Raw genomic sequence first — 18,927 nt, 5'->3', positions numbered from 1 at the left:
GAAAATGTGTCACCTTGCTGATCCTAATTAGAAGAATTGCTATTTTTCTAAACCATCAAATTGCTGAATTGTGGTTCTATTCTTTTGCTGTCTATGTCTTTGTATTTGTAGTCTAGTGCTATATTTGGTGGGAAACCAATCCATTTCCTAAACTATTGATAGAAGCCTATTTATATTTGGTATCTGTTTAATAGTTCTTTTACAACTACCATAAATACCAGCAGTGCTAAATTACATTCTATAGGAAATATGGTTTCCATTTATCCTCTTTTAAATGATTGATACATCTTCATCAATGTATCTGACCTTTAGGTGGGTATTCAATCCCCGCCGCTATTTCCAACAGGGGAAATAGAGGTGGGTGCCTATTCAATGCTGTGCTTTCCGACGGCATTGAAGAACACCGCTCAACAGAACGGATCCGACTTTAAAACCACTCGGATTCATTTTGCCGAAATTGGACACGGATTGTCAAGTTTACGGCTGTATCTCGACAATCCACGGCTGTTTTCGACGACGCGCCCTCTTTTCGCCGCTCCACAGGCGGAACATTGATTTCCACCTGCCTATAAACTGGCAAGCTGACCGAAAATGGGGGCAGGATTTCTACTGTCGAAACGTTCTGACAGTCGGAATCCAGAATTGAATACCCCCTTAGTCTATTCAAGTATTGATATATTCTTGTCATGTGGCTTGTTTCTGATATATTTGAGTGTTCTAAAATAGTCCGACTTCATTCCATAAAACCTGTACTTTTAAATAACTTCTACTATATGCCTCCCAGCAATACCAATCTGCTCTGCTGCATCTCAGTCCCCTTTGTTTTATCTTGTGTTCTTCGCTCATGACTAATGCATATAAAATTAGAGCATGTGTACGAATGGGATGCTCCTTTTTAGTAGCCTAACAAAATAGACCCGTCAAAGCTGTTACTGTTGAATGAAAGACCTACTTCTAGTGTTTTATTTCAGTGCAAGTATTTTGTGATCTTGATGCTTTGCTCCCCTGTTTATAAATGTGGATATATTTACAAACTGTATAACCTATATACCAATAATTGACAATTAGGTTTCATGTACTTTCTAAAATTGCTGTAATTGGTAAGAAAAAAATCGTCTTAGAGTAGTCTGTAACTAGCTTTTCAGCTTAAAATACTGTTCTATTCCTCATCATTTATGTCTCAAATTAGTCATGGAAGCGTAAGAACCACTGAACCGTCTTTATTACAAATGACACATTTTGTGTGTTTATAACATTGTACTGTATCACCAATTTCAACATGTACTTGATGCTGCAGTTTGTACAGAAGTATAGGGATGAGAGTGGATCACCTACATGGCAAAGAATGAAAATAATTATAATGTTCTTGACGAATCAATAAAAAAAAATTATGAAGAGAAAAAAAATGATAATGATATAAGGGTACTACGCCCCTGCAAGGCAGAAAATACCCTTGCAGCACCCTCTCCTCTCCATGCTTTTCTCCTGCCATTGGCTACATACCCCAGACACTGCTACCTCTGGCTGTAATTAATGGGGCAGATGTATTAGGCCTTAACAAGAGATAAATGCAAGGGTGATAAAGGGAGATAAACGTCCAGCCAATCGGCTCCTTACTGACTTTTTTCAAACACAGCCTGTAACATGGCAGTTATCATGTGATTGGCTGGGCGTTTATCTCTCTTTATCATCTTTGCATATATCTCTTGTTAAGGCTTAATAAATCTGCCCCTATGTGCTTAACCGTGAAACAATGCACATGTCAACAGTATATTAGACACTAACTGACCAGCCTGGTGTTGCCTGGGAAAACCTTGGGGGTTTAGTCATTTCCAAAAGTGCTGTAAAAGTTTGTCTTATGCTGTGCCAAAGGCCCAAGATTGTAATTTGTTAAAACCTACACCATAATATTAGTGTTTGCATTCATACTCAATGACAGCAATGAAATCAAATGTGGTGTTGTTGGTGTTGTTGTTGTTGTTGTTTGAAACACATCGCTCCTGACTTTATAGCTCTTGTGTGTGTTGATGAGTTCCACATCCACTCCTGAGATTTAGCACATATGATGCATTTGTATTTTGTGTGTTGTACTGTTTTTGGATGTGTGTTTTACTGTGAGTGGTGTGTTATATGTTGTGTAGATCTGTCCAATGTGTAAGTGTGTGAGGTGTTCTACATATATATTTGTGTGCTGTGTATATCTGTGCAATGTTTAAGTGTGTGTATGTGTGTTGTACTGTTTTTGGGGGGTGTGGTATAGGAGCCAGACTGTTTGAATCCCAACAGTCATTAGCCCAAAGTCGGGATCCCGACTGCCTGGACTCAGACACCGAGGGGAGCGCAACAAATCCCCTTGCGGGCTTGCTACGCTCTCCAACTATTCTATTCTCCCTCTATGGGGGCCGTGGAGCCCCACGAGGGAGAATAAGCCGGTGGCCGCCAGGACCTCGAGTGTCGGGGTTTTAACAGTCGGGATTCCGACATCGGGGTAAATACTGTCGGAATCCTGACTCTGTGTTGTACTGCATGTGGTGTGTTGTGTTCTTTGTATCTGTCCAGTGTGTGAGGTGCGCTATGTATATACGTGTGCGTATGTGTGTGCTACTGTATATGTAACCATTATGTTAGAATGTGTTTGCATTCATACTCAATGACAGAAGGTTCCTTCGTCATCTGTTTCCCAGATCGTCGATCTTTTTTCCTTAATCATAATTAAGGCTAACTGAACCTTGGTGTTTTTTAAATTTCTTTAGTGAGATTTCACAAAAGTGGCTTTGAGGTGCGCACCACTGGGTCCAGAGGTACCTTGTTGCTGAATTTGGCGGCTCTGAGTGCCACGGTGTCTCCTCAGTGCGACAGACACACACACACACACACACACACACACACACACACACTCTTCAACTTGCATAGATTCCAAAGGAGCATTTATGCTGCAATTTGTCTGTGATTTGCTTATTTATTTCAGTTATATCTGTATGAAACCCATTTTGATATAAAGCCCTTTTAGATGGGTATGTGATGGATTTACCAGGCACAACATTTGAGCAGTTTATTTTGAAGTTCTGAACTACAGTGACTAGTCACATGGATAATCATGTCACAGGGTGTCTTGGAGCAGTGGAAAATAGAGGCATCCTTTTTAATGTAGACTGAAGAGCTTCAGGCAAGCGGGTGGGGAAGACAGGAAGCAAATGCCTTTAGTGTTCATTGATTAGTGTATGTGTATATGCATCCTCAGAAGAACAGGGAGGCAATGAAATATTAATAGTAAGGAATTTCTGTTTTTTCTTTCCAAGGTGCAGACAATGTGCTTGTGGCAGCACGCATGGATAACTGGAAATAAGCTGCAATGGAAACGCCTTCACCAGAGGTAAGACCTACCTTTTTATGTCTTACATTTATGTAAGTAAACAAACATTCATAGATGGTAACCTGATTCTTCTGGCTAGTGTCGCACACATGCTATTCTGCTTCACAGATAACTGGTATCCGATCATTCTGCGCTTACATATGCTAATGAATGGTATTCTGTAACCAGTATGTGTAGAGTTTGAGAGCACCTGTCATAAAACATCAGCTATATTACTGGGCCTCTTTGTAGGCAGCATGTTTAGAACTAGGTGTCTGTCACTAGCTATGAGTTCTTTTACTGGGAAATAAACTTTCATTATTTGAGTTGTAAAATATTAAAACACCTACAAAACCAGTACTGCAAGTTTTTTTTCCCCCCTACCAGTTAAGCTGGGGCCACACAGAGAACAGGACCTGCTTGGCCAGAAGGAGCCTGCACAAAGGCTCCTATGTGGGTGCCCACACATACGCAGTGTAGCCACAGCCACTGGGTCCTACCGCAGCATGCTGCGTTTGGACAGGATGGTGAGACAACATATGTATATATGCAGGGCTCGACAAAACCCGGATGCCAGGTCACCACAGCAACCAGATTCTTCTTCCAGCTGACCAGATTTTTTTGCAAGGCAGGGAGGAAGCAGGATCTGGTCCAATTCACCGCAGTGGTTCACGATCCCCGTTTCCCCCTTTTGTCAGACTAGCGCAGTGCCTGACCTCCGCATCCCCTCCTGTCAGGCTAGCGTGGCCTGCAGTACTTGACCCCTGCCTCCCCCTCCTCTCACACCAGAGGCAGTGCAGTGCCTGACCCCCATCTCCCCCTCCTGTCAGACCAGCGGCAGCGTGTCCCCCAGTGCCTGACCCCCGCCTCCCCCTCCTCTCACACCAGAGGCAGTGCAGTGCCTGACCCCCATCTCCCCCTCTTGTCACACCAGCGGCAGTGTGGTGCCCGCCCTCAGTCCCCTCCTCCTATCAGACCAGCTGCAGTGGGGGGGAAAGGTGCAATTTAGTTATTTAATAATTTTTTTTAAGTTAAGGAAAGGTGAGAGTTTTTTTAGAAAATATTCAGGGAAAAAAACTGGATTCTTTAAGTCAGTACTGGATATAAACATCCAGAGGACAAAATGGCTGACGTGCCCCTGCATTATAACAACCAGCACTGGGCTTTTGGATCAGTCCTGGTTCCAAAAGCATGTGGGACAAAAGACATAGGGGTTCACTGGTTTTAAAAAAAAAAAAATGAGTACCAGGCTCCACCAATCAGTAAGGTATAAATGGCGTGGCTGGATCCCCCCCCCCCCCCCCCCCCCCCAACTGGTCTGCCTTGGCCGGGGTCTTAAAGGTCCCCCCCTCCAGGCTACGCAAGGGCCAGGTCTGAAGCCCTGGGGCTGGGTGCCAAATTGATAGTCCATTGTGTAAAAAAATTAATTAAAATTGGGTTTGACTGTGGAACAAAAAGTCCTAGCAAGCCTCCCCCACATGCTGGTACTTGGAGAGCCACAAATAGCAGCATGTAGAACATTAAAGAGCCCGCTGGCACTTGTAGTTCTACAGTCAAACTAATACTAAAATAAAAACACTGACAGCCACTGTGATAGTACAGGTTGAGTATCCCGTATCCAAAATGCTCGGGACCAGGAGAATTTTGGATAACGGATTATTCCGTATTTTGGAATATTTTAATATTTCAATGATGTATTTGAAGTATCTTGCATTTATGCTGTATAAACACATAAAATAAACACAAATATATTTTATTACCACATAAAATACACACAAATATATTTTATTTGTTCAAAAAACAAGGTTTCAAAACATGAAACAAAATTTGTGTATATCTCAGATATTGAATTTGAATGCCAAGCAATCATTTTCTTGTACTTATATAGTGCCAGTTACATATCATGTCCTCAGTAGTGCTGTTACAGATGTCCCCAGTGAGTTTTTAGCTAAACAATTTTTTTTTTCCACTTTCTGGAAAGTATGGTTTTCGGAATAATTCGGAAAACGGATATTCGGATACGGGATACTCAACCTGGATCATTTTCTTAAACATACATGCATACAAACATGCGCACACACTCACCTATGTTGACACGTGGATCGGTCCAGTTGACCTGTAGAAATCCAATAGGGGCCTGTGGAAAATAACATTCGCCTAAATCACAGGTCTTCAACCTGTGGCCCTCCAGATGTTGTGGAACTACATGTCCCAGCATGCCCTGAGGTTTTTTGGCATGCTCTTAAAGGAAAAAATGTGGCAATGCATGTTAGAACATGTAGTTTCACAACATCTGGAGGGCCACAGCTTGAAGACCCATGGCCTAAATCAAGTGTAAATCAGGCCTCTTCAGTCCAAAAGAGGCATCCATAGGATTGAAGGGCTGGTTGGTGCGACTACATGACACATCTTTACTTAGGGCCTAATTTAGACTTGATCGCAAAGCCCCTTTTCTTTCCCTCAAATGGATAAAACCATGTGCCCTGCAGTTGGGCAAATGTAGTGTGTATAAAGATTTAGCTTTGGGTGAGTTATTGTGTTTCTGTGCAGGGTAAATACTGCCTGCTTTTATTTTTACACCGCAATTTAGATTTCAGTTTAAACACACCTCACCCAAATCTAACTCTCTCTGCACGTTACATCTATTCCACCATGGTAGATGTACAGTAATATGGTTTTGTCCATTTGAGAAAAAAATGTGCTTTTGTAATCAGGTCTTAATCCGGCCCTTCATTTTATCTCTGCATGGAACTTAATATAAACCACAGTGCCTTATATCCATAGCTTCCCAATTACAGTATATCCATTTTGAAGCCAAATATACTTTTGCATCCCGTCGTATATGTTCTACTTAAGTTGTTTCTCTTTTCCCCTTTGTGTTGCGTGCAGAGCATAGAGGCCAGTATAAATGGGTGTCAGTCAGTCATCCGGCACCTGTAGAAATCCATCTGCTAATGGTCTGTGCAGTCCCCTACTCTCTTTCAGTTTCTGTGGGCCCAGGTACTTTGTCCCTTTTCTCCAACCATATGAATAAACACAGAAAGGGGAACATAAGCGGACATTTGGTCTGTGTGTGGGTGATGCCAGCTGCACTCGGATGGCATGCGACTGCAACTACCAATGGCTGATATGTTATCCACTCAATCACAGGTGGCAAACTCCTGTGTATGTTAGATTTGTGCACATCTACTGCATAACCCACTCATTTACTGCTGTGATTGTATGAGCCGCTGCACCGAGGAGAGCAGCTGCTGCAGCATAGCTAAAAATAAGTTGAAATAAAGTAGGTGCGTGCCCAGTGGGATAACTATACTGTGCTAGCACCTGCTCCTATTGATAGTTGTCAGCAAATATTTGAGTATCACTTCATACCCTTGGGGTAGAAATGGTTAATTGTCAATTAAAACTCTGCCCTTCTTTGTATTTGTTGTCATTGTCTTAGAACAAGGTCTATTTATAGGTTTGTTCTGTGATTATCAACCCTATATTATATTTTCTGTTCATCTATTTCCCATACTCTACTACTCTAAACTGGGGAGGGATAGACATCTGATGGTGCTGTTCAACTGGCTCCGGTTGACAAGCAATAGGTCGACACATGGAAATGTCGACCTGCTCTAGGTCAACATTGACACAATCAAAAGGTTGACTTGCCAATGGTCTAAGCCTGGAAAGGTCGACATGAGTTTTAAAAAAAAATTTTGAACAGACTAGTTCATACATTGATCCATGTCGACTAATAGTGAGTAAAGTATCCCGAGCAAAGCCTGAAACATGGCGAGCGAAGCGTTACACTAATTGGGGGTCCCTGTCGGCAGATTTCTACATAGACAACAAAAAAGTGAAAACCTATTGTCAACCTTTTTCAGTGTCGACTATTTTCACATCAACCATTCTTGTGTTGATCTTTTGTCAATGTCGACCTAGTGCATGACGACTTTTTTTTTTCTGTGTTCACTTTTTTGCAGTTGACCTATTGATTGTCGCCCCAAACACTGTCTATCCTTCAATCCACACCCCTGGTTCCCCCAGAACGTTACAGGGAATGGGGGGCTGTCTGCTACATGAGTGGTTAATATGTAAATGAGGCTCCTGTATTCATCCTTTCAGCTATAGCACATTGGGGGTGATTCTGATTAGCTCGGTAAGCTGCGTAGAGTTAACAAGGGAGGGGATGTGTAACAAATACACCTTGCAGATCGCAAAAGCAGGGTCACACCTGGGTTTTGAACACTGAACAGATCCAGGTCAGAGACGGTTATAATGCATTATTGACCCAGGTTATTGCAGGGTTGGTGCATTTTACCCAACTTGGGTCACCCATATTAAAACCAGTGTGATGTCATTTTTAAAGTACTTCATTGGTCTCTGAGGTCTGAATAAAGGAGGGCGCTGGGGAATGCTTGATGTTAGGTCCTAAGAAAGCCAGATGCCGCTAACATTTTACTGGTATTGTGACAAATTATCGCATCCCTGACTGTGGCTGTGTGCCTATAGATTTCCTCCTCACCCCCTGATCTGCAGCAACTCCATGATTTCTTCATTACTCCAGTTTGACATTGCTGTACAGTGCAGTACAGTACAGTAGGTAGAAAGTGCAGTACTGTACACTTCTTGCTGCCAAATATTAGCTGTTATACTCATCCTCCCAGTGCAGTGCAGAAAAGTATTGTGTGCTCTGTAACACAAATAAGGGTATTTACGTTAGTTGGGTGCCCACTATAGTTAGTACGTTCCTACCACCACTAAATGTTTGAGGGTTTTTTTCAATTGCCCCCCCACCACACACACACACACACACACACACACTTTGTGGTTTGTTTTTACCTGTATTACATACTGTAAGTATGTGGTGGCGTTCCGTGTGATAACTAGAGGGAATACTAATTTTGCTCCTGTGATCCTGGGCAAACTTCCAAGAACTGACATTAATTACAATAGCTTGGTCTAATGTAAGAAAATAGTCTGCATGCACAACCCAGTTGAACAAAAGCACCTCTCTTGTATTAGAGTGCACGGTACTCTTTACTTAGCACGGCGCCACCGATCAAAATCGTGGTCATCGCGGGTAAAGATCGCGGTAATCGCGGGCATCGCGGGTAAAATTGGATGGTCGCGATGCCCGCGATGACCGCGATCACCGCGATTTTCCCATAGGGAACAATGTTAAAAAAGGCTGATTGACCGCGATTTCACTGTTAAATGGCTCAATTGACCCGATTTGGCCATATTAACCCTGAATTAGGCCCAATTAACCCTTAAATGTCCCCAAAAATTTTTAACGCCACCCCACGATCCACGCCAACCCGAAGCGTGGCGAGCGCAGCGAGCCCGCGAGGGGCGGCGGTACGCGTCCTCCGACCTTTTCATGCCCTACTATCCACGTCGGCGTGGTGTGAGAATATAATAGTGTGGCGAGCGCAGCGAGCCACCGAGCCCGAAGCGTGGCGAGCGGACGCGGATAACTTCACAGGTAGACGCGTCCCCTCGCGGCCTTCACAGGTGTCCGGGTCGCCACGGACACCTGTGAAGCCCGCGAGGGGACGCGTCTACCTGTGAAGGTATCCGCGTCCCCTCGCGGGGCTCGCTGTGCTCGCCACGCTTCGGGCTCGGTGGCTCGCTGCGCTCGCCACACTATTATATTCTCACACCACGCCGACGTGGATAGTAGGGCATGAAAAGGTCGGAGGACGCGTACCGACGCCCCTCGCGGGCTCGCTGCGCTCGCCACGCTTCGGGTTGGCGTGGATCGTGGGGTGGCGTTAAAAATTTGGGGGGACAATTAAGGGTTAATGGGCTCTGTGGCCCATTTAACATTGATTCCTATGGCCAAATCGGGTTGATTGAGCCATTTAACACTAAAATCGGGTCCATCGCGACTTTTAACATTGTTCCCTATGGGAAATCGTGAGCATCGCGTCGCGGGCATCGCGGGTGCATTTATGGCCGGCCGCGACGCGACCGACACGATTTCCCTGTTTAACATTGGTTTCAATGGGAAATCGCGGGCATCGCGTCGGTCGCGTCGCGGCCATACATTAATGTACCCGCGATGCCCGCGACGGGCGCCGCACTAAGTAAAGAGTACCGAGTGCACATATGTGAACGTGTTGCTTTTGCTCATGACCTGTCCTACAAATTGCTGTTTATGGTAATGGTTGCTGTTGTTGTTGTTGTGTGTAGCTATGGAAAGTGCCATTCCATCACATCTACAGTAGCTGTGCTCATTTGCTACTGTGATGTCAGCATAAGCAGAATATTAGAATGACATGATGTCATTTACCTGTATTTAATGACATAAAACTGGCCTTTATGAGTCACTTAACATTACTGTATGACCTTAACCTTTTATGCTCATGGAGGTTTGATATTGTGAAAATATTTGTTCGATATTGTTGAATGACCATTCCACATGCTGATTTGTTGCACCTTTTCCATAGATTGTATGTAGAGAGCTATGGGCCTGATAATGAGATTGATACAGTTGCTGCGTCTGCTGTATAATAGTACGCTACTGTCACTGAAAGTGAATTGTGTAAATAGACGCTTCCAGGCGGCTGCTGCATTCACATATAAAGCATCAGATAATCTGCATGAACTGTGGACATCTGGGTGAAGCCCAGGGGATAGAGTAAAAGATATTGCTCAGAAAGTACTTTCTTAGCAATATCTTTTACTGTATCTTTTAGTGTGTACACTCAATATCGTTAACAATGCATGCTCCTTCCTGCACATCCATTATGACCAGTGATGTCTGCCGAACACGCAGGTCAATTTGGCTATATATCCAAATGACCCGCATGTTCAGCGGGTCCTGGTGATGTCGCTAAATGGAGTTGTGAATATGATATCGTACAGTATGTATGCTCTATATCGGCCACCCATGCCTGATATTACCTATATCAGGGTTGGCCAGGGTCGCCTAGTGTGTATGAGGCCTAAAACTCAGGTCACTCAGCATGTCTGGCTTAATCACTCTGCCGACATCGCAAACACAGATCTGCACATATGCAATGCGGAGATCTAAAATCATTGGAGTGTTCGGCTTTGTGTATATCTCTGAATTAGGCCTTTTGTGGGTTCAAATTTTCTATTTTTTAAGTAGGGTGATATTCTTGGATTTGTTCATGTATGACATTTGGAGCAGATAAGAGCAGGGAAATGCCAATAAGCAGCCTATAGTGTTCACTCTAGGATTTTTTTAGGGCAAGGTGCTGACCAGCGGGCATGGCACCTTTTTCAATCGGATGGGCACATTTTAGATTAGAAATTTAGCTTAGAAAAAAATATATATATTTATATATAATTTGCACACTGCACTAGGATTAAACTCCTTAAACATTGTCATAATCTGCTATGCCCATTACATATTCTGTCATAATGACTATTACACATTATGGCATACACTGTAATGCCTCTTATACATTATACCGCACACCATAATGCCCATTACACATGATGGCATACATCGTAATACCCATTACACATGATGGCACACCAAAAATTTGTGTCAGCACGTGGGGGGCAGCTTAAGGGCACACAGTGCCACACACAAAAAGGGCAGGGTGCATTTTGAGATTTAAAAACGGGCAGGGTGCGTTACCCTGCAAAAGAAGCGTAGAGGAAACACTAGCCTAAAGCAGATCAAGAGATAAGCAGCTGAGGGGGAGAGGCTGCAATAAGCTACACTTAGGGCAGATCTAAACCCTGCACCAGAGCAATTCAATTAGCGAGGTTTACCCCATGCATGAATGGCCGACGTTGAAGCTGCAAAAGTCCATGAGAACACCCACAAAATTGTGTTTGCACGGGGGAAAAGTGTGGTTACCACAAGGTTGACACTGGAAAAAGTTAAAGGCATGAAAAGGTCTACATGAGTTTTTTTTTTTTTTAAGTTTTTTTTTTTAGTTGGTGTTCATTATGACACCTGAGCATATGGACCCACAATTAGTGCACAGTGTCCCCTTGTATGGCAAGCATCGGGCCAGGGGCCTTGCTCCACTACTGCCAAACTTGGTACACTTGACCAATCCCAATCGAGGTCCACTTAAAGCAGGAAAAAGTCTAAATAAGTGAAAAGAAAAAATTTGGAAAAACTTAAGCCGATCATTTCCATGTTGAACTTTTGACCCTCAACAACCACATGTTGTTGACCTAGACTTTTTTTTTTGTCTTAAACCGGAAAATTCAGAACGGATCTCTCACATTACAGTTAGAACCGTTTTAAATCCCTTAAAAATCGGCAAAATACCATTTTTTTTTTGGTTGTAATGTGAGAGGGGTATTAGTAATTCATCTACTGTTGTGATATTGTGTTTATATATTGTGTTTATGCTGTTGTGCCAAATTTACCTTGGTGGAAGCTAGCCTCTCTTATACGCCAAATTATAAATGACTGTAAAACCACAAGCATTAAGCTGAGGGGGTACAGTCATTAGAATAAGAAGTATATGATATAGAACGGAATTGAGAGCCAGGAGCGCCTTGAAAAACTGTCAGTATCTTTTTTCTTGTATCAATTTGTATATAGGTGGTGACATATTAACTGCACAGTGTGAGGCAGCACCTAGCACATTAACTTATTCCTAAACACAAACATATGATACAGTCATTAGGTCTACAACAACTAGGTCAACAAGCATTGGGTCGACATGGGTCTAGGTTGACACACGCATTAATTCGACATGGACTAGGTTGACAGTCAAAAGGTCGACATGGGGTTTTTCGCTGTTTTTTGAGCCGGCATGTGCCGACAAGCGATATTTCATGCTCTACCATCCACTAGGGCGTGGTGGGGGATAAAATAGTGTGCCGAGAGAAGCGATGGGATGCCATGCACTTCAAACTGTGTCCATGTCAACATTCGGGTAAAAACACTGTGAAAAACCTCATATCTTCCTTTTGACTGTCGACCTTGCTGCATGTCGACCTTGCTGCATGTCGACCTTGTTGTTGTAGATCCAACGATCCCAAGCTGAGAATGGGCAGACATTGTAGAATCAAATGCACAAATTATTTTACCTTTCAATCATCAGTGGCATTTGACGAAACATGGGGTAACAACTTGTAATTATTTTTTTTTTTAAGGTTACAATAGGTTGAGGGTCCAAAATAAAAATACGGTTATCAGACTTGTCCTCACTTTTGCAAATGAAAGTATGTGATATTGTGGCAGATGTATTAAACCTGGTGAAGTGTACACCCGGTGATATTTTGGCAGGAGATTTTGACTAGATAGTCAAAATCTCCTAGAAGTTTAGCCGAAATCTCCCTATTTCTTTCCTGCTTAGTCAAATTTGTCTAGCATAGATTGCTTAGTATAGATTGACTGTGCAGGCAAGGCAATCTTGACTAGATCATAGACTATCATTACCTAGCCACAATCTCTTAGTCAAAATCTCCAGTGCATCTAGACAAAATCTCTCAAAATTGCTTAGTCAAATTTGTACATTAGCCAAAACCCCCCCATGTGTACACCCCTTAAGACTGGTATGTATGTCACTCACAAAATGCCTTATAAATTAGGTGATGTATTTCTATAGAGGGAGGTTTTTATAGTGCAAAAATGTGTCTTTTATACCCAGGATTATAGTAATTTTTTTCACAAGTATTTTTTCTCTCTCTCCTTAGTAATTAGTAAACCTTGGTGTCTTCATCTGGAAACAAAATGAGTGATGTTCAGGCCACAGTCGAATTTTCAGTGGAGCTTCAAAAATTCTACAATGTGGATTTATTTCAAAGAGGGTGAGTACCATCATGTCCTGGCTTGTGACCTTTTTGGCTTGTGCGCTCTTTCTCTGGATAATAGTTTCATATTCACCAAGGAACGTGTATTCATAAAACGGTTTTAAAGCTTACATCACAGGTTACCTTCTCAAATTTAGCACACTGCACCCGTATATTGGGCAGCTTTGTTTGCATAGATGTTACCATTACTGCTTAACAGCCAAACTGTGTGGCGTTCATACAGCAGGGCAAATGCATTCTCCTGTAATTGAATACCTACCCTGACAATATATGTTATATTAACATTCGATCTGGTCTTAACTTAGCTGTTGTCTTTATTTTATCATCTTTTCACATTTCTCACTAACATTATCATATATATTCTTAGGCCTGTAATTATTTGTGATCATACAACCCGATATTGCTACCTATAATGACCATCTGGCCTGATAAAACAGTGTGTAGACAGAAAATTAACTGTACACTTGATAATTAGATTAAAAACATCAATGTAAAGGCCCCCATACACTATGCAATTTGGGACAGATTTCACCCGAATCTGGAGGATTGGGCAGAGAAATCTGGTGAAATTGCTCAAATTGCGTAGGGTATGACATCCGATCTGATTCGATGCTTGGTCCCGTGCGCATCGGATCAGATCCGGATGTCGGACGGTCTGCACATAAGATAAATCATGTGCAGCCTCGGGGGGAGCAGGTCTCGTCCGGGGGAGCTGCAGGAGAGCTAGCGGGCAGGGTCAGTTGTAGAGGCAGGTGGGGATCAGAGAGCAGGGTCCGGTCCGGGGGAGCGGCAGCAGCAGGCTGGGAGCGGGGACTGGTCTGGATAAGCGGCAGGCTGGAAGCGGGGACTGGTCCGGAGGAGCGGCTGGAGCAGGGGCCGGCCTGGGGGAGCAGCAGAAGATTTAGCGACCGGCGGGGACCACAGATGCAGAGCAGAGACCGGTGGCGCGGCCGGAGAACAGAAATAAATCCTATTCAAAAGACCGCTCAGCCGCTGATTGGCTGAGCTCTTAGCCAATCAGTGGCCACCCAGTCTTTTGAATAGGATGGTTTTTATTCTCCTGCTCGTCATGGGGACCGCAGAGCAGAGAGCTCAGCCAATCAGCAGCCGCCCTGTCTTTTGAATAGGATTTTAGGATTTCTTTCTATTCTCCCACGGTGCCACTGGTCTCTGCTCTGCATCTGTGGTCCCCGCCGTCCGCTACATCTCCTGCCGCTCCCCCGAACCGGTCCCCGCTCCCAGCCTGCTGCTGCCGTTCCCCCGGACCGCTCCCAGCCCGCCGCTGTCGCTCACCCGGACCAGACCCTGCTCTCTGATCCCCGCCTGCCTCTACAACTGACCCTGCCCGCTACCTCGCCAGCAGCTCCCCTGGACCCTCCTCTGCTGCCGCTTCCTCGGCTTTTTACATGTGATAAATCGCATCCAATTTATCACATGTAAAAAATGGCACATTAAATGCTAAATCTTATCAAGCTACCCCGGGGAGCTCAGGGGAAGTCAGGCCGACTTGTCCATAGGGGAAGTCTGCCTAATGTATGGGGGCCTTTAGACAAGACAAATCATGTGATAGGCATTTACCTTGATTCCTGAGTGTGTGTGTGTGTGTGTGTGGTCCTCTTCTGATGGCAGTTACAAGCCCATTTTCTATCGGAACTAATCTGACAGTGGTGTCAAATTGGACATTGATCCTGGTGTATAAGGCAGGTATCCGGACTATTGTTAGACAGCACTTACATAGACAGCCATTACATCGACACCATTAGTTCGACAGCTCAATAGGTCGACATGCTTTTAGGTCGACATACCATTAGGTCGACAGCTCATTAGGTCGACATGTTTTAGGTCGACAGTGTCTATGTCGACAGTCAAAAGGTCGACATGGTTTTTTTTCAGTGTTTTTTGAGCCGACATGTGCCGACAGGCATTATTTCATGCCCTACTATCCACTAGGGCAGACCTGTCCAACGTTGGCCCTCCAGATGTTTTGAAACTACACATCCCAGCATGCTTTGAAATAGTTTTAGCATTCTCTAATAGCAAAACTGTGGCAAAGCATGCTGGGATGTGTAGTTTCACAACATCTGGAGGGCCAACGTTGGACATGCCTGCACTAGGGCGTGGAGGGAGAATAAAATAGTGTGCCGAGCGCAGCGAGGCACCGTGCCCGAAGCATTGCGAGCGGCTGCGGTTCACTTCAAACTGTGTCCATGTCGACTGTGTCGACATTTCGGCCAAAAAACAGTGAAAAACCCATGTCGACCTTTTGACTGTCGATATAGACACTGTCGACCTGATGGCAGTGTCGACCTAATGAGCTGTCGACCTAATGAGCTGTCGACCTATTGAGCTGTCGAACTAATGGTGTCGATGTAATGGCTGTCTATGTAAGTGCTGTCTAACATTGGTCCCAGATCCATAAGGCATGGGTCTTTAGCAGTTACTGCTCTGTGTAGCAGCTTATTCATTTCATTGTTGTTGTTTTTTTTTTTTATTAATATTATTATTATTATTATTATTATTATCTTTAGGTGTAATATGGTTTTTCAGCAAAAACTGGATAAACACTCCATCTGTATGTTATAATATATGTACTGACTAAATGCGCTTTTCTAGTAATCAGATGCAGAAAGACTGGAGCAGCATAGGATGTGGTTCTTTTGTTTCTAAATCAATACAAGTTCCTATTACGAGTGAAAATGTAAACCACAATTTGTTACTATAACCAGGGGACCAAAACAATGCTGCTATAAGGGGAACTACAAATACGGTTTCCCACTGGTGACTAATCCTCTGCTATGTAATGCCCTGAGAGTAATTTAGTCTGCTGCACATACATTTTGTTTCATTATTCTTTAGCAAGATTTTTGTCTTCAGAGAACAATTAGGAAAATGTAATCAACATCAGTGGTGATCAAAATGTAAACCAAGAATATCTCCAGCCGCTTGCTTCACTGCTGTAATTGTGCTAAGAGAAGGCTTGCTTGTTTTTTTTTTGTTTTTGTTTTTTTTACATATTGCATTGTGGCTGAGAAAAAATATGTGCTGTCTTGTGATATGTCATTTTGCATTGCCACTTTTATTTCATCATTTTAATGAACATTTTCATTTTTATGTTTGAGATAATAAAGTGGGCAAGAATGACTGCAGCTTAGGTGATTTTCTCTGATACCCTGATACTCTGTATTTTTCAAAAGGCCCTTTCACACCACACAGTGACCCGGTGTAGGACCCGGGTTATTTGTGCAGTGTCAAAGGGCCTTTTGAAAAATACCGGGTCCAGCAATCCGACCTGGGTTAAAAGAAGAGTTTACCCAGGTCAGACCAGAGTTGCTAAGCAGTGTGAACGGGTAAACCTGTGTCCAAATCCAGTGACCCAGCATTTGTGATCTGAAAGCAGGATTATAGATCACTTCTATATGGGCAGGTCAGTTCTTTTTTTTTTTTTTAAGTTGAGTGATTTTTATTGAGCTTTGCAAAACCATACATACAAAAAGATAGAGCAGAGAATCAATTAAACAAAACTGCATATTAACATTGTTGTAAATGGGCAGAATGTTGAACACAAACATAGTACTCAATTATATTATAACAACAAGAATTTGCACAGTAAATAGTAATTTGTAAAAACAACATATAAACAAAATATTAAAAACAATAAATGTATGGGCTGCAGTGCTGGCCTATGACATTGCAAAGCTTAATAGAATATTATATAGACTATGCAACATTATAGAAAGCGTGATCAGGAAAATGAGCCTATAGTGCAAAAACTACAAGGTAGCCTTGTTGTGATCCATGTTGCATTTAGTAACATATTCTACAAACAGTCCCAATGCTTGACTACATTTTATTGGACACAATTGTTCCAACTAGGTGGAGTACATAATATTGCAATTGGAAAAGTAAATAATGTTTGTCCCATACTGTAAATGCTGCTGTATACAGCTACAGTACTTTGATCTACAAATGGACAACAAAAGGTAAGCAGCACCCAAAATAATAAAAAAAATAATGTATAAATGGATTGGAAGATTTTACACAAACTTTAATGAAATGTAATAAAAAACATTGGATAAAATACAATATGATATAGAAATAAAATGAAGGCACTCACAAAATTGCTAGCCGTCATGTAGAGTCCGTTCCTATAGTACCCCAAAATAATAAACTGAATGTGAATAAAGGAACAGTTACCACCATTGAATTGGGTATAGGCAATGGCTGCTTATGTCCGTGTGGTTGGCCAAATGCTGGTATAAATAACCGTAAATCCATTGGAGGTATATTTGCAATAGTGGTCTGCAGATTATGTAGCAAATTTGCTCTAGTCCAAGTTGGGCGTGAATATCCAGGAGTCAAGTGGTAACTGGTTCCAAGAATCTTGGAAAGATCAGTAGATGTAAATTCTGTACATCCCAAGGGGTTGGTTCAAACTGAAATCCGGGGTTCTGTGTGGAGAGTGGGTGTCTAAGTAACTCCTGAAGCATTTCGGGATGGCTAGAAATTTTGTGGGTGCCTTTTCTTTTATTTCTAGATCATATTGTATTTTATCCAATGTTTTTTTTACTACATTTCATTCATTTTTTAAATAATTTTGTGTGCTGCTGCTTACCTTTTTGTTGTCCATTTGTATGTTACACGGGGGTAACTACCCCATTTTTTTAACAGCTGCAGGAGACCCCACTCATAGTGAGTGCCCCAGTTCTGTCCCTTTTTAGGGCCAGTGCGATTCATTTTTTTTCTCTTGTGGTACTTTAATCTAGTTTCATACCTTTTGGTTGATAGCATTCTGTATATGGGTACCTATTCGCGTTTTCCATTCTAGCAGTATACTAGCAGAGATACTCCCAGGCAAATATCTTTAAAACAACCTCTTTGACCCAGCCTCAAGGTTTTGATTATTGTTCCCCTGTTCAAGAACCTTAAGAATTTTGTTTGTAAAAAAGTTTGCACATGTCCTGGCCTGAACTGTGTCTGAATCTTTGACATGTAAATTTATGGAAGTTGCTTTCCACGTGTCTATATACTGTGGTACCTTTTTTATAGTTTTGACTTGGAACTATTTTTCGTGTTTGTGCAAATTTAGTAATTTATTTATTTACTGTTTCTTATATAGCGCAGTATATTCCGTTGTGCTTAACAATTGGAAACAACAGTGATTAAACAAACTGGGTAGAAACAAACTGACATAGAGGTAGGAGGGCCCTGCTTGAAAGCTCACAATCTATAGGCAAAGGCAGCTATTTTACATATGGAGCGAAACATGTTAAATTTTCAGACTTGTTCACTGTATATACATTTTCAAAAAATATTATTTTGCTTTTGAAAATGTTTTCCTTTACTGTGTTATTATTCATTTAACTTCATTTTCATGTAAGTAAATTTTTATGCCCCTTTTCAACTGACAAAAAAATTCCACCATGTGTGTTTCTCAGTTATTTTAACCTATTAGTATTTGATAACTTTTAATGACAGGCAGTTCAGGCCTTCAAGCGTTTCCTGAAACCTCACCTCTTCAGGCAAGCTTATCAAATTCCAGAACCTGCCACTTAACCTTCATATACCGTTTCTATCCAATCACATCACTGTACAGGCCACACATTTATTCTCTCTTTCTTTTCACATTTTCCATTCTAATTACCCCTGTCTAGTCACCATATTATGCAGCACGCCAAGAACCTTTGCATTCCGGTGGACTTTATGCAATAAGAATATCATTTTGTATTAATGCCTATTTCCCTATAGATCTTAAGCTTGAGAGCAGGGCCCTCATACCTTTGACTGTCTGTAAATACCCCGTTTGTTGTACCACTGTCTCCTGGGCATAA

General features: G+C 42.4%; 1 protein-coding gene across 5 annotated transcripts in view; it reads left to right on the top strand.

Moving 5' to 3' along the window:
- Window positions 1-18,927, top strand: part of FAM135A (family with sequence similarity 135 member A) — a 120,555-nt gene that overhangs the window by 27,063 nt on the left and 74,565 nt on the right. For all 5 annotated transcript variants that reach the window (XM_083177257.1, XM_083177255.1, XM_083177258.1 and 2 more), the window contains exons 2-3: window positions 3,300-3,373; window positions 12,983-13,096. In XM_083177257.1, coding sequence (XP_083033383.1) covers window positions 13,020-13,096 — 77 coding nt within the window. In that variant the 5' untranslated portion in view covers window positions 3,300-3,373; window positions 12,983-13,019. The remainder of the gene's footprint in view (window positions 1-3,299; window positions 3,374-12,982; window positions 13,097-18,927) is intronic.

Source organism: Crinia signifera, chromosome 3 (genome assembly GCF_055691185.1).
Source record: "Crinia signifera chromosome 3, ASM5569118v1, whole genome shotgun sequence".
Lineage (NCBI taxonomy): Eukaryota > Metazoa > Chordata > Amphibia > Anura > Myobatrachidae > Crinia > Crinia signifera.
Note: the sequence above shows the minus strand (reverse complement) of the source record. Positions and strands in the feature narration are given on the sequence as shown.